Below are 18391 nucleotides of genomic sequence, written 5' to 3' on the forward strand. Positions count from 1 at the left end.
TGGATTCCCAGATACTAAAGTTGTGATGTTGTGGGATAGGATATATCACCATAAATGTCATGATTCATATATTGCAGAATGGTTGATTACCATTTTTAATTGGCTATGCATAGTTCATATTCTTTGTTCCTTAATAATTATATATTGTACTCCATCTTAGATATTTTAGTGACTGGGTAACAGTCTCTACTGTGTCCCTCTGCTATTTGCTTGTCTTAAAATAGACTGTAATATCATATTGGTGTAAAATTTGGCTTCAGGCACTGCTATGTCTGTTTTTTAGAAGACTAATATAGGTCACTAGGAAGCCTCTTACCTTGTCTGAGATACTCGATACCCTTTTGCATTTTTAATTTTCAAATTTGAAATTATTTCAGCGATTATTCATAAATACAAAGAAAAAGTGAACTACCAGAATGTAGCAGTTGTGCAAATACAAATTAATCTTTTTTGTGTGTATCTCGATTAATATGAATGACTAATAATTATAAGCATTTAGATGATGAAGGTAACATAATTATTAATAGTTACACAAACAAACATATGGCTAAACATATGTAGGTGAACAAAATAGATTATATCTTTTTGACTGTTAAAAACTCATCCTCTTCACAGCAGGCTTTGGTTCTTTAAACTAATTTTTGAAATCAAGAGAAGTTCTTGAGACAGTGCAGCATTAAAATACCCTGTAATTCTCTTGTCTGCCTCACTCAAGGTACTGGTGTTATGTACAGGTTTGGGATTTAGTAAGCAAATGTTCATGTTTAGTTGATGCTCTCTTAATTTGAGAGATTGTAAAACGGGTATATTTTGTCATTTGAGGTATGCTGTAATGTAACAGCCAATCCTAAGCAAAGGAAAAGTATAATTAATGCTAGGACTCCAGGCAAAGAAATAGATAAAATTCATAAGCAGAAGATAATTTTTAAGAAAATAAAACACAAAAGTTTTAAGCTTTGCTTTAAATATTTAGTATGAAAATCATACACGGAACCTTTTGAGGTCTTATTATTTCCTTGTATTGTTTCTTCTGCCTGTGATTTATCTTCTTTTCCCTGAAATCCGTGTTGAATATCTCAGTGGAAGGGACAGGAGGGCTACAGAGAGTACATATTTTTCCTTCACATCTAAACACCAAAGAGAACAAGATACTGTGCTTAAAAACTGTCCTGTGGACTGCCCCTATTTATTACTTCCTGAATACAGTTTGAACTCATTTCCAGGTTATTGAGGTTGATTTCTCGATTTTTTAGGAAATAGCATGAAAAATGTGAAACAATTTGGTTTTGGTTTTTTTGTGTTTGAAATACAGATTTATAGCCATGGCTCACTGTGTTCTTTTGTTGCAGGCTTGATAGATAACTCTGGTCTGAGGCTAATTTATACTCCAGTTTTAAGGAAATATGATGCTGGAGTTATTGAAGCTGGTCTTTGGGTCAGCCTCTTCCACAATATCCCACCAGGCATGCCCGAATTTGTGTCAGAGGGTCACTGCACACTGGAATGTCTGGAAGAGGTACGACCCTTGCCTAAATCCATTGGTTTTCATTCATAGAAATAGTTTTAGAGAGTCACTTTAACTTCTTGGGAAGATTGATGTGAGCAAAGGTGTCTGGTACTACATGTTGCCCTCCAAAATGCTGAGTCTTTTTGAAATGGGTCTTAAGACTGCTCGGTGTTCAGGCTGCTTTACTTACATGAGTAATACTGGATGACACAGTGCTTGCAATGTTTTAATTTTGTGTTGAATATATAAGCATACACTGCTTTCCATGGCAAAGCTATTAATAACTTGGAATAGCTAGCCCAGAAAAAATGTTGAGACTAATTCAGACCTGTGCATGTGCAAAAGGCTCCTAATGATGAGGTAAAGCCTGAAAGGTATTCTTAGACCAACCACAGAAAATAAAGACCTGACCAGGTTTTGTTGTATGGCCCAAAGTACAATTATGCATTTATTAAATACTTGGTTTCATTAAGATAACTTAAATATCTCTACAGGTAATGGAAGCATTGTCCAAGATCTGTGATTAATGTATCATGGTTGATTCTCATATACTTTGTCCTTTATAAGGAAAGGTTGAATCAAGAACTTAGTTTACTATGAAGGCCAAATTAGATACAGAATTTAGATTTCTTCTTGGAGGTGTTAAATATTGCATATTCTCCTAGCATTTTTCAGCCTTAAAACACTTGAGTAATCTATTTCATGAGGTTTCTGACCCTAGGGCTGTTCTTGAAAGGTACTGCGATAAGAGATTATTTCTACCTTAAGCTCTGAACAAGAACCAAAGTTGAGCATACTGGAAGTTTAGATCAGTAGATCTAAATGGGAGTGAGATCAGATTTGCATCAATTTGGAAAAGTTAATTTTCAAATGTTCTTGACCTGGAAAAAATTTCAGATGTGAACTTACAGTATTTCACTACCAGTTCACTTGAAGATGGGAAATAGAGCATATTATAATTACAGCCTCTCAATTTTAAGTGCATCTCTTGGCACGGTGTTGATGGCAACGTCATTCATAACTACATAGAAATTGTTTTTCACAATAAAAATCCACATTCTCCAGTATCAACCATTATCACTAAAATAATGTGCAGGTTTTATAGTATGATTCCCTTGGAAGTCTTAAACTGTTAAGAATTATTTGCAGTCTAGGTGATTTTCATTAAAAAATGTATGTACTAAGAGTAAAACCATGGGTTTTTTGTAAAAAATAATTACAGAAAAAATCTAGCCTTTTTTTGTGTGTGTATACAACCTTAATTTCACATACAGGTTTGGTTTCAGTCTAGACTACATTTTGCAGTAAACTGCGTGAATGCAAAATGCATTAATTGATATATTTTCACTCTGTACATTACATTACATGACATTACCTTGCATTTGGACACACTAATAGTGATTTCCCTTGGCCAGGCTCTAGGTGCTGAGAGACCTACTGGGATTCAAGTGTTTGCGGTCCTTCTTCACGCACATCTTGCTGGCAGAGCTATCAGGATGCGCCACTTCCATAATGGCGAGGAGCAGAAGCTGCTTGCTTATGATGATGAGTTTGACTTCAACTTCCAGGAGTTTCAGTATCTGAAAGAAGAAAGAACCATCTTGCCGGTATGACACACTTCATTCTTTCCCTTAAACTCTTTAAGAGATCATGTGCCTAACATTTTCTCACATGTAGGATTAATTTTGCTATGAAATTTCTTACCATTGCATCATAGAATTTTTGAATGTTTTGTTAGTTTTTCCACTTATCGCAGACTAATGCATTAAAATTTCGTTATCTCAGGAGTGTCCACACAATTCACCACAGAACTGGCTTGGTCCATCAATTCAAGCTATTCTTTGAGTATGTTTGATATCCACAATTACTTGATTTGAACTTTACTATCACAAATGTTTGAACAAAGCAGATTAGCAAATCCCACATGTACCTGGCTGTGCCATCTTTGTGCATCCAGCAAGACGAATAATGGAAATGTCAATGCATGGCTTTAGAGAGCTATTGGAACCAAGTAGCACATTGTCAATTTTTTCACACAGCAAATGTCCAGCCTTGCAAATATGTCTACAAATCAGCCATATCTTCTGTTTGCTTCACATTTTTTGTTGTTGTTGGAAGGAAAGCTCCATGCTTATCTTCCACAGAAGGTTTCACTTGTAAACACAACCCTTTTGAAAAAGAAATCATACAACTCTATCTATTATGCTTGTGAAAATAGTGTAACATAACTTATAGAAAATTTCCAGCTACAGTTATCTTATTAAGCAGTAGCTATCCATAGATATCACATGAAAAGAGTCTGGGTTTTTTGTGTGAGTCATTCATTTAAAAATTATTCGCTCATCTTTTATTAGTTCCAGCCAGCGTATTTTTTGATGTTTTGACCTGAAGACAGAAAGTTTAGTGCTGCACACTCTGGGTGCTCCAGATCTGGCCAGCAGAGAAGCTTATCCTGGTGCATGGGAACAAACCTGTTACTTCATAGAATTGATCAGACACAAAATGTCAGAAAAGACCAATGAAATCATTGAACTTCAAGTATGGTCAGGAGCCCCATGGTTTTAAACTTCCAGGCTTCTTTTCAAGTTTCTTTGTCTCTTCTGTCTCTTCTCCCACACTGGGATACTTTGATATTTGTACTTTAAAGGCAAGAAGCTAAAATGCTAAATTTCTAGTTTAATTTCTACAGCAAAACCTGGATGTTCAAGTGCAGCATGTACTCTTTGAAGTCAAACTGCTTGTACTCTACAGGGACTTCAAAGACAAACTGGTGTTACCTCCTTCAGGAAAGAAGTGTTGAAAGGTTTAGGAAGAGGGCTGGCAGAGGATGACAGGTTTGCAGAGAAAGCCTGTAATATTTTTAAGAAAATCCATGCAGATTATAGAGGAAGGCCTCTTACAATTCAAGAACATAAGGGAGTAGACAGCAGAAAGACTAAAAAAGGTATCTGATACTATCAGCAACATGAAAAAAAAACCACCTTGAGTGGAGAGCCTTTTTTCAGGCCTTTCTTTGCTTTTATCTTATGCAAAACTACCAACGCAGCTTTGCACACATCATCTGGTGTAATTCAGATAACAGTCTAATCAATTAACTAATAATAATAATATAATTTTTCAAGTAAGTTCTACTTATTCTCACTTCCCAGAAGCTCTTCCAAGGGTGTATCCTTCTTTTAGCTTGTGGAGTCCAGTTTATTTGCTTTCTTCACGTGCTCACACACTCTTCTCCGTTTAGAAGCAAGAGAACAAATATCATGAAAGGAACACTTTTAGTGAACCTTATACTGTCCGTAACCTATGAAAACCATAGATCTTTCTGGTGGGAACCAGCATATTCCTGCTGGAGGTAGTGAAGCAATGCCAGTTCATACTACTTCAGAAACCTCCATCTCCATTTGGCTGACATGAAGCTGACACACCTTCTTCCAGCGGTCTGGAGTACAGACTCTGCTGGCATTTATCTGGTGATGAGACAGCCTTCAGGAAAGGAGAAAATCTAAGCCTTTAAAGGTTGATCTGATTTTTTTCAGGGAAGTATAATGGGTGATAAGGGAAGATGATGATACAAGAAAAATAAACCAAACCAAACAAATATTTGGCATCCTTGTGACATGAAGTTGACAAAAATACCAGGTTTTTGGTGTCTGACTATGTTCTTGAATACTTGAATTTCCACTTGGTTATCGTGGTGATTTTGAGATTTGTAGTTGATTAGGTACAGGGAGTAAAGGTATTAGCAAACAGTTGATCAGTTTGTCAAGACACCAAAAGGTAATTGTATGCACTTGAGAAGGTAAGTATTAAGCCTTTCCCATACATATCTGTCAATGCAGTGAAGTCTTTGCCTGCCACTCCTCTACTCCCAGGCTTGGCAGAGAAATAGTTGCCTTTGTGATGTGGAAAACCTTCTTTTCCTCATTTGCCAAATGTTTCTGCTGTAGTTGGCAGGATAAACTGGCCTGGGTAAAGTAGCACTGGATGAGTTTTGGAGCAAGAATCATTTGTATGCATCGTCTAGTATATAATTTTCCAGAAATTGGATGATAACTGGGCACCTTCACTGCTATTTAAAAAAAATGCAGACAACAGTCTTAATAAGACTCTATTTAAATCCATGGGGTATCCCTGAGAATCTAGGATAATATGAATGCTAGGTGCCGAGGCCTTAGCATATGGCAATTACTTAACCCTTGTCTTTGAAAAAGTCATATCCACTGCTCTGATGTTTGTTTCTTAAGTGCTCACTGTCATCTGTGGTTACCTGAAGTTGGTGTTAATAAGCTTCAAAACTGCAGACTTTCTAAATTTTGTGTTCCAGGGAGATAATTTAATCACAGAATGTCACTACAATACTGTGGACCGAATTCGCATGACATGGGTAAGCAATATTTAAGTGGATCAAAATAAGTACACAGACAATATTGGAGATTAAAACCTTTTTCATAAAACACTATTTAAAAAAGTGAACTTACTTGTTAAGGCCTGTGTGCATGTAATTATGTATTATCTTTCCTTTCACTGATTCTTAGGTTTTAAAATCTTCTGAATGATGGTGATCATAGTCTTATCTCTAGCATAAGGCATTCATATGACTAGTTTATAACAATAAGCACTTCAGCTCACAAAAAATCTTTAAAAGTCAAACTTTGCTAGTATAAGGAATGCTTTCATCACAACATGTATTTACATGCAAATTCTGCAAATTCTAATGAATTATTTTTATGGACTTACTACATGTTTTTCCCCGACATTGTGATTGCCAGTTCTTATGTATTGATTTTTACTTAAGATATGACCAGGATGTTACTGGACTGTTTAGTTTTGTGCCTAATGTAGAATCCAGGCAGAATGCAGTTCCTTTGGACTGGGAAGAGGAGCTGAGGACCCTTCCCCCATCAAGGGGGTCCAGCTCAGGTTTGGCACACGTCAGTGCAGTCTCCCAGGTGCAGCTTTAGAGGTTGGCACTGGCCATTGTGATGCAGCCACTTGGTTTTGGAGGTAAAAGATATTTGGGTGCTGGCACATGAGCTGGACTGTATCAGTTGGCTACAAAAATGTAGAGTGATGCCAGACCCAGTATGCCTATGGGAGGCATATAGCTGCCTTCACCTGGGTCTGATCTTGCTTACTGGGGAGGGACTGGTTCCAAACCTCTAGGAGGTGAGACCTGAGGGGTTTCTGTTCTGCAGGGAAGAACTGTTCCTGGCATCCAGTGACCTCAGGGATACTTCTCCTTGAATCATGGTTTGCATGTAGGCACATGCAGTAGTTATATTAAGAAACAAAATAGCAAGAATGGAGGGTTTTGAGCTTTTGTCTTGTTTTTCTGTGTGGTGACCACACTAGCTCTTGGCCCCTGGTTCATGTGTTTTGTCTTCTCCATTCCCATTCCTGTGATTCCATGAGATTTGTGGAACTGTACTCACACAGGACTTAGGATTATGTAGCTCATAATCTTCTCCATATTTACCAAGATTAATTTTAAAGTAGTTGTTTGCCCCATGTTACTCAATGGAAGAGTGTTTAAGATTCTATTTCTAGAAATGTTACTCTAATTAATTCTTTTGTAATTAGTGCTCATTTTTTCTTGAGTCAACCTTGTCTGTTAGCATAAATAATTGGGTTTTTTCTCACTGTTTATCTTCATGAGTACTTACAAGCAGAGTCCAGAGAGATACATATTCCATCCCAATCTCCATTTTACTAGGCAATGCTTACTTAATTTCTTATTTAACAGATCAATTATCCTACCAGGCTTTTTCTACCTCTGTTCCACTTTGAAGCCCTTTTCTGAAACATGGTTGATATAAGTACCTTGGAGACAACTGAAAGCAAACCTGAACTTCTCAGATAGTACTCTTCAACATAATAGGAGTCTTATTTTATTCATAGTTGTTCTTTCTGTTGTCTTTTTATCTTAGAAGCTATTGCTTGAGCTTGCTAAATATTTTGTAATTAATTGTGTAATAACTTCTTGTTACTTGATAACCTAGCATACAAGATAAACTTGCTGAGTTGGCCTCCTGATACACATTTCATTAGCATATAAATGCTAAGCAGTGATTTCATTTGTGGGATTCCAATGCTACCTTGATTAAAAGAAAAATCCCATTTTCAGGGTGGTCTGAGCACCAGGAATGAAATGTGCCTGTCATATCTGCTCTATTACCCAAGAATCAACCTCACCCGATGTGCGAGTATTCCAGATATAATGGAACAGCTCCAGTTCATTGGAGTTAAGGAAATCTATAGACCAGTCAGGTATGCAAAATGTTTATGAATATGTGTAGCACCTCTACTTCTGTCTATGAAGTTATAGAATAATTTTTAGACAACTTTTCTTTCTGGTAGTGCAACATGATCACTCATGCTGCTTTCTTTTGATCAATATGCTGTGCTGATAAGTATTTTTCCTGCCAAATTACTCTGCCTTTTTTTTTTTTTCTTTTGATAGGAAAGCAGCTTCTCCGTTTAAAAAGATTATATTGTTCACATGAGGGTTTTTTTTTTACCCCAACCATCTATGATTGTAGACTACATATTAATGTTTTAAATCTATCAATTTATTAAAACATACCAACATTTCATATATAGAGAAATAATTTTGAAAAAGGAGTTTGTGAGCGTAAGTATTGAATTACCCTGAGTAGATTTGTTGTCAGCAATTCTGCTGACAAAAGTGCACAAAAAGGGAAGAATTTGTAAGGTAGAAAGGAAGGGAAGGGATTGAGAGAATATTACATTGTCCATAGTAAAAGATAAATGGTAGATAAGGACCATGATAGGGACCAGTAAAAGAAGGTTTTGGAAGAATCAGAGGTTGATGTACAAGGTGAGTAGAGAGAAAAACATGAAAGCAGTGTTAGAATTCTAGCCAAGAAGAAGGAAAGAGCTTCTTAGGTGAACTGTTGGCTACAGGGGCTTGCAATCTTGTGTGAAGACACACTCTCCCAAGCCTTGGACTCCTACTGTTGAGGGAAACAGAACACTGCACATTTTTGAGTAGTAAATCCATGTCAGAAAGAAAAACCCCTAGCTCATTCATCAACATTGGTTCCTAATCAAAATAACCCACAAGATCTGACTATTGGCCTCAAAAGGGGTAATATTATTTTGTTGTAAGATCTGTCAACTTCAGTACTCCACAAATGTTAAATAGCCCTTCTGTGAATGGTGGGGTTTGGGGGCCATTACCATTTAGGCAACTCAGGTTCCATAGTAATCACCATAAAGATCCATGCAATTCAGCTGGCAGCTGACTGCTGGAGTAAACGACAGTGAACAATCGGTGAATTTTATATAGAGTGTTGGAGTTTCTCCAGTAAATTCATAGAAGTCTTCTTCTTCATGACAGTTCTCATTGAAAACAAAATGCTTCCCAGTTTGCCGTTGGATCTGCCTTTTCTGTTTTTTAATGTCAATGGGATGACCTGCACAACAATATCACTCATTAAGAATGATTTCCAGAATCTAACATAAAACTTAAATTTTGCTAGGAGATAGGAGGAAGTCCAGTATAGACAGGTTAAATCTGTTTGAATACATAAAAGTCAATAAAGAGTTTATTTCAAGTTTTAAGTCTCCTTCATAATGCTTAAAATTAAAGCATCTCAACAGCAGATCAAGAGTCGAAGTGATTGTAAACAGTGAGAACAATCAAAAGAGGAAAGTTCCCAAATGAATGAAATGCAGAAAAAAAATTAAACAGTAAAAAGTAAAATGCACTATTAGCAGTGAAAGGTGAATTAAATTTGTATTGTTAGTTGCACTAAATTAAGGTAATAGCAAGATTTTAAAATCAAATGGATAGACTACTAGTGTGTCACCACATTTACATTTTAAAAGTTGTCTTTCCTTACACAGTTTATCTTAACAAAACATATAAAACTATTACTGCAAAATAATTTGATGTACAGGCTTGGTGGTCTTAGTTCTGAAATTTACATTCAAGAAAGAAGAGTTTGAAGGAATGCATGGTGCAATGAATGTCTACTTAATTTTCCACACTATTTCCATTTACGACCTCTTTTAATACAGAGAGAACAGAGTTTCTAAATTAGTCCTAGCTAAAAGAGTCTCTCTGAGCTTAGAAAGAAAATATTCTGACAAATATATGCTCTCTTGAGTGTTCATTCATGATAACTGTACTTAAGGAAAAAATGCACATTTGGCCTGGGGAAATAAGGATGTTCTGAATAGACTAAGTATGCAGACTGTCTGCCACAAATGGAATAGTAATTAGAAGAGGAGATTATTAATGCCTCTAGTATTTATGACCTAATCCACAGTTCTTGTTTCATTAAGCTCTGTCAGCCTAAGGATATGACCTGATACTCATCTCTCTTGTATCAGTCTAACACTAGAATTGCTTCACTGACTCCTCTAAAGTCTCTCTCGATTTACACATGAAGACAAACTGGAAGCAGGAGCAAGGCATCGTAGCTCACTTTAAAACATTTTTGGTCAATGATTTAAATCATGAGGAGCTCAGATGGAAGCAATTGGGCCACAATAGTGTCAAATAGGTGTTTGATTAAAATTATGTGCTCGATACCTAGAGGTTGAGTGGACATCAAGAACATAGTGGACATAGAACTCTGGCATAGGCAATTTACCCAAAGCAAGTGGGAGACAGCCTACTGCAAGATAAGACAGAGTGTTATCTAAAGTGCTTTGAAAAGACAACTCATGCTCCAACCAAAATATTAATTAGGTTACTTAGATAAAGTTTTGAATACCCTTGTTCTTCTACTAGCTGTATTGGATTTTATGTTTTTAAGAATTTGACCTGTCCACCATATTGTTTTCATTCATCCCAGTAGAGTCATACAAGGAGAAAGCAGGAAGAATGGAAAAGATTTTCTTTAGTTTTGTTTTGGATTTTTTCCTAATTTTCCTTTGTTACTATTTTTTAATTTTCTTTACTAAATGAAAGACAAGAAATCTCATTCCTTCCCTTTCTACACTTTTGGCTGGTGGGGAGTGGGATTGTCGCCATTTGTTCATGAGAGGATTCCCACGTGTGGGTAATAGAGCAGCGCAGCAGGTCTCTCTATACCACCTCTGGCCAAAAACCCCTTTGCAGCCAGCATGTAGGAACATGCCAAAAGGCAATGTCCACACAACCAGTTATTCTCTGCTACCAACCAATGCATGTCAGAGCAACTCCTGTGATGTTAGGCTCAGTTTTGACCTATTATCTGAGTTATGATCAGAGCTTGGCAGAACCATCTGGAAGCAGCTTTCTAATGGCAAATGTTTCTTGGTAACCTGGCCTGCCAAGCCTCAGAGAGGGTGTGGGGTTTTTTTTTGTTTTGTTTTTTTTTTTTGAGAAGTTACAGCAGAAGATCTGTTTTGTATTGCCTGTTTATTCAGTTTGTAGAGAACAGCAATGTAACTCTTGAAGTCCTTAATTTCTAAAAGCGTCTGGCAGCAAGTCCTAAAGAGTCCTAAGTCTGTTAAAATCAAGGAAACTGCTTCACTTTTCAGTAGAATAGAACTTAACTGTGAATGTGAGCTATGCATAATATACACAGTAATAGTACATTTATTTTTCTGACGAGATTCTCCAAAAGCTTTTCCTCATCAGTTCCAACTTGATAGTATTTATGTTTTGGGTTCTTTTAAATCTAATTGTAATTATTTTTATTTTTTTTTAGGACTTGGCCTTTCATTATCAAGAGTCCTAAGCAATATAAAAACCTATCTTTTATGGATGCAATGAACAAATTCAAATGGTCCAGATCAGAGGGTCTCTCCTATAATAAACTTGTTCTTAAACTACCTGTGAACGTGAGGTGTTCAAAAACAGATAATGCAGAATGGTCGGTAAGTCTGTGCGTTGAAAAGGAAGCAACAATGTCGTGAAAAAAATGTGATTTAGTCTCTTTCATTGTATATAAATAAATATCTGGTTATATATCTTTAGAATGTTTACATGGCTATATTATATTTACATACAATAACAAATGATGAGAAAGTTTTATCAATGCTTTCACCTAACTTGAGTTCTAGAAGCATTTAAAGAGAAAAATTGGAGTTTTGATCAGCACTTGGGACCGGTAATAGAAGAATGGAGTCTTTCAGTGTGGTTGGGACTGGTCAGAGAGTAGCCACACATGTCTGGATTACGTGACTGAGTCAGGAAGCTGTTTTTCCTTGGCTGCCTTCATGGTCAGGGACTTATTTTAGGGTCTTGAGATGGGTGATTCAAACCCATTCAAACCCAAATCAGGTTTCCTCTCTGAGTCACCTTCTAGGGATAAGCTTATTGACTGCATAAGGTAGCCTCAAGAATCTACTTTCTTAATTCCGGCATCTAGACAGCCTAGAGTTATATGAGTACTCTTCCAATATCTCTTGCTTTTCTGTTTATCTTGTATCACAGAATAGTCTATAGTATTGGGCCAAAGAAAGTACATTTGTATTGTCTGTTTCCCCTGTGCACTTTGTAAGATTTTATCTTCCATAGGTTTCCCTTCCCTATTCTCTTGATGAAAAAAGCCTGTAAGATAAAAAATAATTGCCCAGTAAGTTATTATTTATTCTACATGTCTACTGGTATTTTTCTAGGACTGCTGGGAAAAGCTGTCATCATTAGTGTTGATGTGTGTTCATTAAGACTGGCTAGTGCATGTAGTATCATCCCTGAAAGGAATGATGAAAAATATGTATTTTTGTTTGAACTCCTTTACAGACTCCAAGTTCAAGGCTCTTTTACCTTTTTGAGATTTTCTGCTCTGAAGGGGAGATGGTCTGATTTTACTGGCTTATTTCCTATGGTGATTTCAGTCCAGTATACCAGAGCGGACAGGAGATACTACTAATGAAATACTTCCTAGGAAAGGATATTTGCCTCATTCTCCTCACCCTGGAAAACAGCCTTTGGTGCCTCATAGCATGTCACGCAGTCTTTTCAGGTGGTGGAGAAATTGCCCCTCCTGCAGTGGTGTTCTCAGATTTTTCCAACATCTATTAGATGGTTCTGCCCATGGGATGTCCAAGAAATACTCTGTACTATAAGTAATCAAAGAGGTTTTGTGTTTTTTCTTATATTTGTCCCATCATAGCCCTCGTGTGAAAAGTACTTATTGACAGTACACGTGATTATTCACCAGTTTTGGTTAAACTTCTTGATCATTACAACTGAGCAGTAGCGGTTGCATATCCGCTCTTTCACTGATTATTTGTGAGAGGACAAGTTAAGATGATGACAGAAATTTTATCAAGCAGGAATAAGCTGTTTTTTCTTTTTTTCTAATGGTATACTTTCTGGAAAATGCTGTTCCTCTTTATCTTACAGGATGAAGGAGCAACACTTACAACTTAGAAAACATAGTCAAAGAATGAGCTCACTGAACTGGGTATTCTTAGTTCTTCCTTTAAATCAGTTTCCTATTTCAAATGAATAGGGCGTATTCATCAAAGCTAAGATTAGGACTCCTTCCTTTCCCTTCACTCGTTAGTGATATTACACTAAAATGACCATTCACATCAAAATCAAGAATAAATTTAACGTGAATGGCCAAACAGTCCGTGAGTTGTTAAAAGACTGAAAAAAAATTGAAGCAGAGGAACTGAGTTGAAAATACCTTCATCCTTCTATAGTAATGGTCCCTTGTTCAGTTTTAGTTTCATGTTGTGTTTGCGAAGATTAAGTCAATATTTAGATGTTTGGGTTTTTTTCTGCAGTGCAGAACAATTGAACATGGAAAAAAACCCAAAGCAAGCACATGCTGTACAGGTGGACATTCAGACTTTCAAAAGTGTTTGTGCCCAGGAGCTTGCTTTTGCAGAGATTATTTTCTTTAATATGTAGGGAGTACATTTAGGAAAAGCAAGCCACGCAGCCCATACAAATGTCTCTAATTGCATGTCAAAACCATAACAAACATGTAGTTATGTCCAACCCAATAAAAATTGCACTGACTTCTAAGGGGAAAGTGGAAAACACTCAGTTTATAGAAACATGACACTGCTGTATGTGACCTTGCTTGAGCAGGGACACAGGACCAGAGATCCTCTAGATCCTCCAGACCTCCAGAGATCCCTTCCAACCTCAGTCAGTCTGTGATTCTGTGAAATACTGTGTACACAATTAGCTGCTTTGTACATGGAAGTGTAAGCCTTGTACATAGAAATGAACATATTCAGATATCATCCTATATCCCTATAGCACTGTACCACTGTAAACTTCCGAATTTTTCTGCCAGAAGGATGAAAACAACAACCAAACCAACCAAACAATCCTACAAAGCAAAAAAAGGTCACTCAAATCAACCATCCATGGCATAACCTTGCTTTACTGGAGAGGATACCAATGTACACAGCTGCTCTTGAGCTGAAAACATAGGATGTGCACACTGACTGATCATTTGGCATGTAATATATCAATATTTTTACTGAGCTTGATGTCTCCACAATAAGAGTCATAATCCCAGTGCAAAACTAACAATAGATTCTCATGCAAGCTCCAGCTAGCTTAAGAGCAAAATATAGTTTTCTAATCCTATGTGGCAAAACTCTGATCATTTTTTGTTATTTTAATTGCAGATCCAAGGCATGACAGCTTTACCCCCTGAAATAGAGAGACCATACAAGACAGAGCCAGTAATATGCAGCTCATCTTCCTGTTTAAGTTGCAGTTTATTCCTCACCCTGTTGTTCGTGGTACACATCATAGCCAGTAGCATAGGAAACACTGAGCTCTTTGTATAATAATTTTTATTCATTTGTGTTCTGTATGCCATGCAAGTTCTGATGTGTTTGCACTGTTGCTATTGTAGATTTATTTTTTTACATATTGATAAACGAAACTTGCCATTTCAAAATAAAATGTGTATATCCTCTGAAAACTGTGGGTTTTTTGGTTTTCAATGTAAAGTATGTATGAAACACAGTAGGTACACTGACACATTGCATATAGAAATCTTTTCCTGTGACATTTTCTTATACTTTATCTTGACTATTTCACATGGTGCTTTCAAAGTCATCTATGTATATGAATGAAATTAATAAACTAAGTGCAACCTAGTTAACCACATTCAATCTGATGTGTACTGTATTATTTTGTCTTAGTTCTTGACATCTGCAGTTAATGAAATTACTGAACAGGTCTTGCAAACATATGTTTGTCTGACTGACATGTGCCGTAAAGCTACAGGGGGAATTCATTCAGGGAGGACATTTCTGGGAGCAACACACTGCAAACCATCTCAGCTCCTAAGAGAAGTGGGAACTATGGGTGTGAAAGGGCTGAAAACACAGGCAGAACCCCAAATTTCCCCATAGTGAATCCTGTACGAGTCCTTTGGCTTGTTTGGCGTTTCTTTTTCCTGATCCTTGATAATTCAGTGTTTTTATTCTGTCTTAAGGTACTTGTCCAGTGAGTAAATCTTTAGCAAGAAGTAGGCACTCCTTTTCTAGATTTGATCTGGACAGCAGTAGCAATTAAGATCTATCTCACAGTCAGGCTCTGGCATGCACAGGGAATCAGAGTACGAGCCTGCCAGGAGGTATTGTTAGCACATGCTGAACATAATAATAGGCCAAACTGCTGATTAAGAGGTTGTTTTTCTGTCTCATATGTACAATTTGTTATTTATTTGTTTATATATTTGGAAATCGGCAACTTTTTGACTCAGATGGTGTTGGGCAGGGAAGATTCCCAAAAGAGACCTAATTTATTACTCACCAATGAAATTAGGCAACACAGTAGAAAACGACATTGAACATTTAAAAAAACCCTTCATTTTTGTAGACATACCAGAGTTATGGTAAGATATAATTTTTTCAGTGTTGCAGAAACATTACTGGAGTGTGGCTATAAAAATAAGTTCATTTGGATGCTAAAAGTGCTTCCCTGATCATTGCGACACCTGCAGTACAGCTAACCTCTGTAGACTTAGTAACATACAGACCTTTCTTATGTACATTTTATGTCACTGAGCACTCTTGTGTAGTGTGGTGAGTCCAGACCAGATCAAGAACATGACTGAGCCGAGATAAACTGGGTTTCTGCCTGTTTTTGTTCAGTAACTATTAACGACTGATACCACCTATTTGTGCATTTACTCCTCTTAATGAGGCTGTTAGGCTGTTCTGATGCAAAGAAATATCATGTAAGAAAGAAAATAAGGAGAGGATTTGAGAACTGTCTTCTCTGCATTTGAGAAGTGAAAAGGAAAACATCACAGAGCTGGTAAGGCTCCACTGTGGGTAGTCAAAATGACAATGCATATGACACAGGAAAAAGGCACTGAAGCAGCTAATGCTTCAACTAGAGATGAGAGAATTAATCCAGTATAGATTAATTTTCTAACAATCTCGTTACAGAACTTATGCATAAAGGGAGTTTAAAATGAGCCATGAAGGTAGAGGTTCACAGGGCCTACTATATCCTCCTAATGATATATCTGCATTTGGAGTAGGAAAAAGTCCCACCAAATCCTGGGAAATTTCTTTACCGTTGTTGGGCAGCTGCTTGCTCTAAGTATTTCTGGACAGCGATATGTTCTACTGCTCTTCCCTTTGGTCCTGGATAGGTAAGGAAAAGGTGTATGCCAAAGACCATATGGATTTTTTGGGGTTTAGCCTCTGAAGATTCAATAAAGAAATGTAACTATTGACATATCTTCTTCCTGCCAGCAGAAGAACTATGTTCTTCTGTTTTGTGTTCCCAAATAAAACTGATTGAAAAACAAAACCAAAAACTAAACATAGTCTTGGCAAATCATAGGCAGAAAAGTCTTCTGAATGATTACTGATCTGTTCTGAATATAAAAAGCTATGAGCATCCTCAGCTAAGATGTCATGGAGTCTAGGATGCCTCGTATTGTAAAAGTAATCAGCGGGAACCTTGGCCTTTCTTATGCTTAGACCATCCCTAAAATGGGAATGTTTGACCAGCTTTCTGTCAGGGAGCAAGGGGAAAAATAACAGGGAATGAAATAAGAAAAGAGCATTTGTGTTGGAGAGGGGAGCCCTTTCACATGCACTGTGGTGTTTCATTTGCTACTACTGGCATCCATTCTAGGCTGACTTGGTTTGCAACAAAGATAAAACAGATCTAGGACTATTTTCCATTCTGGCTGTTCTTTGATTTAATGTGGTTTCTTATCTACAGGGATTTCCTTTCTATGGGCACCCATCCTAAGAACACGTGAACAGACGGGTGCTTGTTGTTGCCATCCAGTATGCCATGAGATGATGTAAAGCAAAGACAGCTCAAAAAGGATGTCTGTGAGAGATAGCTGGCAGTATATCAGGAAGACCTGTCATACACGTTAAATATTTTTGTTTAACCTACAACTGTTTTATGACTTCTGGAGGAATGGAAAGGAAAATTTTGCTTCACAGGTAAATAAAAAGAGAGACTGGTGATACAGTTCTGGGAGACTTCCAAATAAAAGGATTCAAAACATGTGAGCACATTACACTATTAAAAAAACTTAAAATAAGAAAAAAAATAAAAAGAAGAATCTGAAATTTTTGAGAATTCAAACAAAGGTAAAAGTGAGAAATGCCACAAGCTAACTCTATGCCACTGAACTAAAAATGTATGCAGCAAAGAGATACCTAGTCACACTGCACATGAAAACCTCTCAGACACAAATTTCTGTGGTTTTCATTCATTATTGTGCTGTGGTAAAGTATATGTTCTTGTTTTGTATTTCTACTCAAAACTCTCATAATAGTTACAGTTAAAAGTATATATAGAAAATACTATTATCAAGCAAACCATAGTAGAGGAGAAGATGTGTAAAATCTATGACTTAAGGGATGATGAGCTCAAAATGACTAAGTATGATACTGTATTTTAATGATTACATAATTTCTATGTGAAGAAGTGAGAAGCTAGATATGTAAGTATTTTAGTGGGATAAGGTGTTGCATTCCAGAATAGGTGCCAAAAATCCCATTCTGCTTAAATCAGATTCCCCACATAATGGTCCTGCTGCCTGTCATCTGCCGACTGACTATAGTTATAATATTTATACTATTTAATCTCTTTTAGGTTTATTATTTGTTCATTATGGAGCTTCCATTTAACAAACATATGGCTGTCCTCAAATATGCTTGTTATTTAAATCAGCAACCATTTGGGATTTTGCCTGTGTGCTATACAAAAAGTACGCAGGACGTCTGAGAACGGAGCTCCTAAATTTGCCCCTGTAGAGGGGGGTGTCATTCTCTGATCACATACCCCATCCACAAGACCCATCATACAACCCTGTATCAGCCCATCCACGGCTGTGTCGCAGTGACATCTAGCTTGGGTGCAAGTGTGGACCAGCACAAGGGTGAGAGGCAGAGTTGCAGCTGGTGGGAGTGCAACTGTGCTGGGATTAATCCCTTTCAATGGGGAGATCTGGCTTGGTAACAGGACTGGCTGGTTTAAAAGAGGCCTGTGTGGCCATATTGTTCCAGATGCTGAAGGGGTACAAATTTAATACATAAAACCTAGCAGAAACACTGGCCTCATTCTCCCCTTTCCTCCCTTCCTGCAGAAAGTGTATATTTTTAGACCAATTATTACTGTTGGAATGTTTAAGAATTTTCATTTCTTCTGCTCTCTGTGCCTTATTTCTGATTTTTGGTATATCCCTGCCTGGTGTGAGAGAGAGAAAGAGAGAGAGCAAACTTACCCTGAATCTTTTAACAGAGGGAAAAGCTGGGAGAAGAAAATGACAGCTGTGACACAAAGAGCTCTTCTGTCCTTCTTCCTCCATCACCACAGAGGTTTCCCTAGGTCATAGGAGCATATCACCAGGAGCATTTCCCATCTCCCCACCAGTGTCCTGCAGTTGCACTGAGCCTGGCACAGGGTGAACAAATGGCTGAGGGCAACCATGAATTTTCCCTACTTCAGCCCCTGCAAAG

General features: G+C 37.2%; 1 protein-coding gene across 2 annotated transcripts in view; it reads left to right on the plus strand.

Annotated features, from left to right (window-relative positions):
• Positions 1 to 14557, plus strand: part of MOXD1 (monooxygenase DBH like 1) — a 50540-nt gene extending 35983 nt beyond the window's left edge. The window contains exons 7-12 of one of the 2 annotated variants that reach the window (XM_027746657.2): positions 1350 to 1516; positions 2923 to 3114; positions 5829 to 5888; positions 7629 to 7771; positions 11170 to 11338; positions 14063 to 14358. In XM_027746657.2, the coding sequence (XP_027602458.1) occupies positions 1350 to 1516; positions 2923 to 3114; positions 5829 to 5888; positions 7629 to 7771; positions 11170 to 11338; positions 14063 to 14227 (896 nt within the window). In that variant the 3' untranslated portion in view covers positions 14228 to 14358. Of the gene's footprint in view, positions 1 to 1349; positions 1517 to 2922; positions 3115 to 5828; positions 5889 to 7628; positions 7772 to 11169; positions 11339 to 14062 lie in introns of both variants that reach the window. The other variant, XM_027746655.2, reaches the window with a different exon arrangement.
• The last annotated feature ends 3834 nt before the right edge of the window (positions 14558 to 18391 follow it).

This window comes from Pipra filicauda, unplaced genomic scaffold (assembly GCF_003945595.2).
Source record: "Pipra filicauda isolate LSUMZ 115617 unplaced genomic scaffold, ASM394559v2 scaffold23_size5868930_pilon, whole genome shotgun sequence".
Classification (NCBI taxonomy): Eukaryota; Metazoa; Chordata; class Aves; order Passeriformes; family Pipridae; genus Pipra; species Pipra filicauda.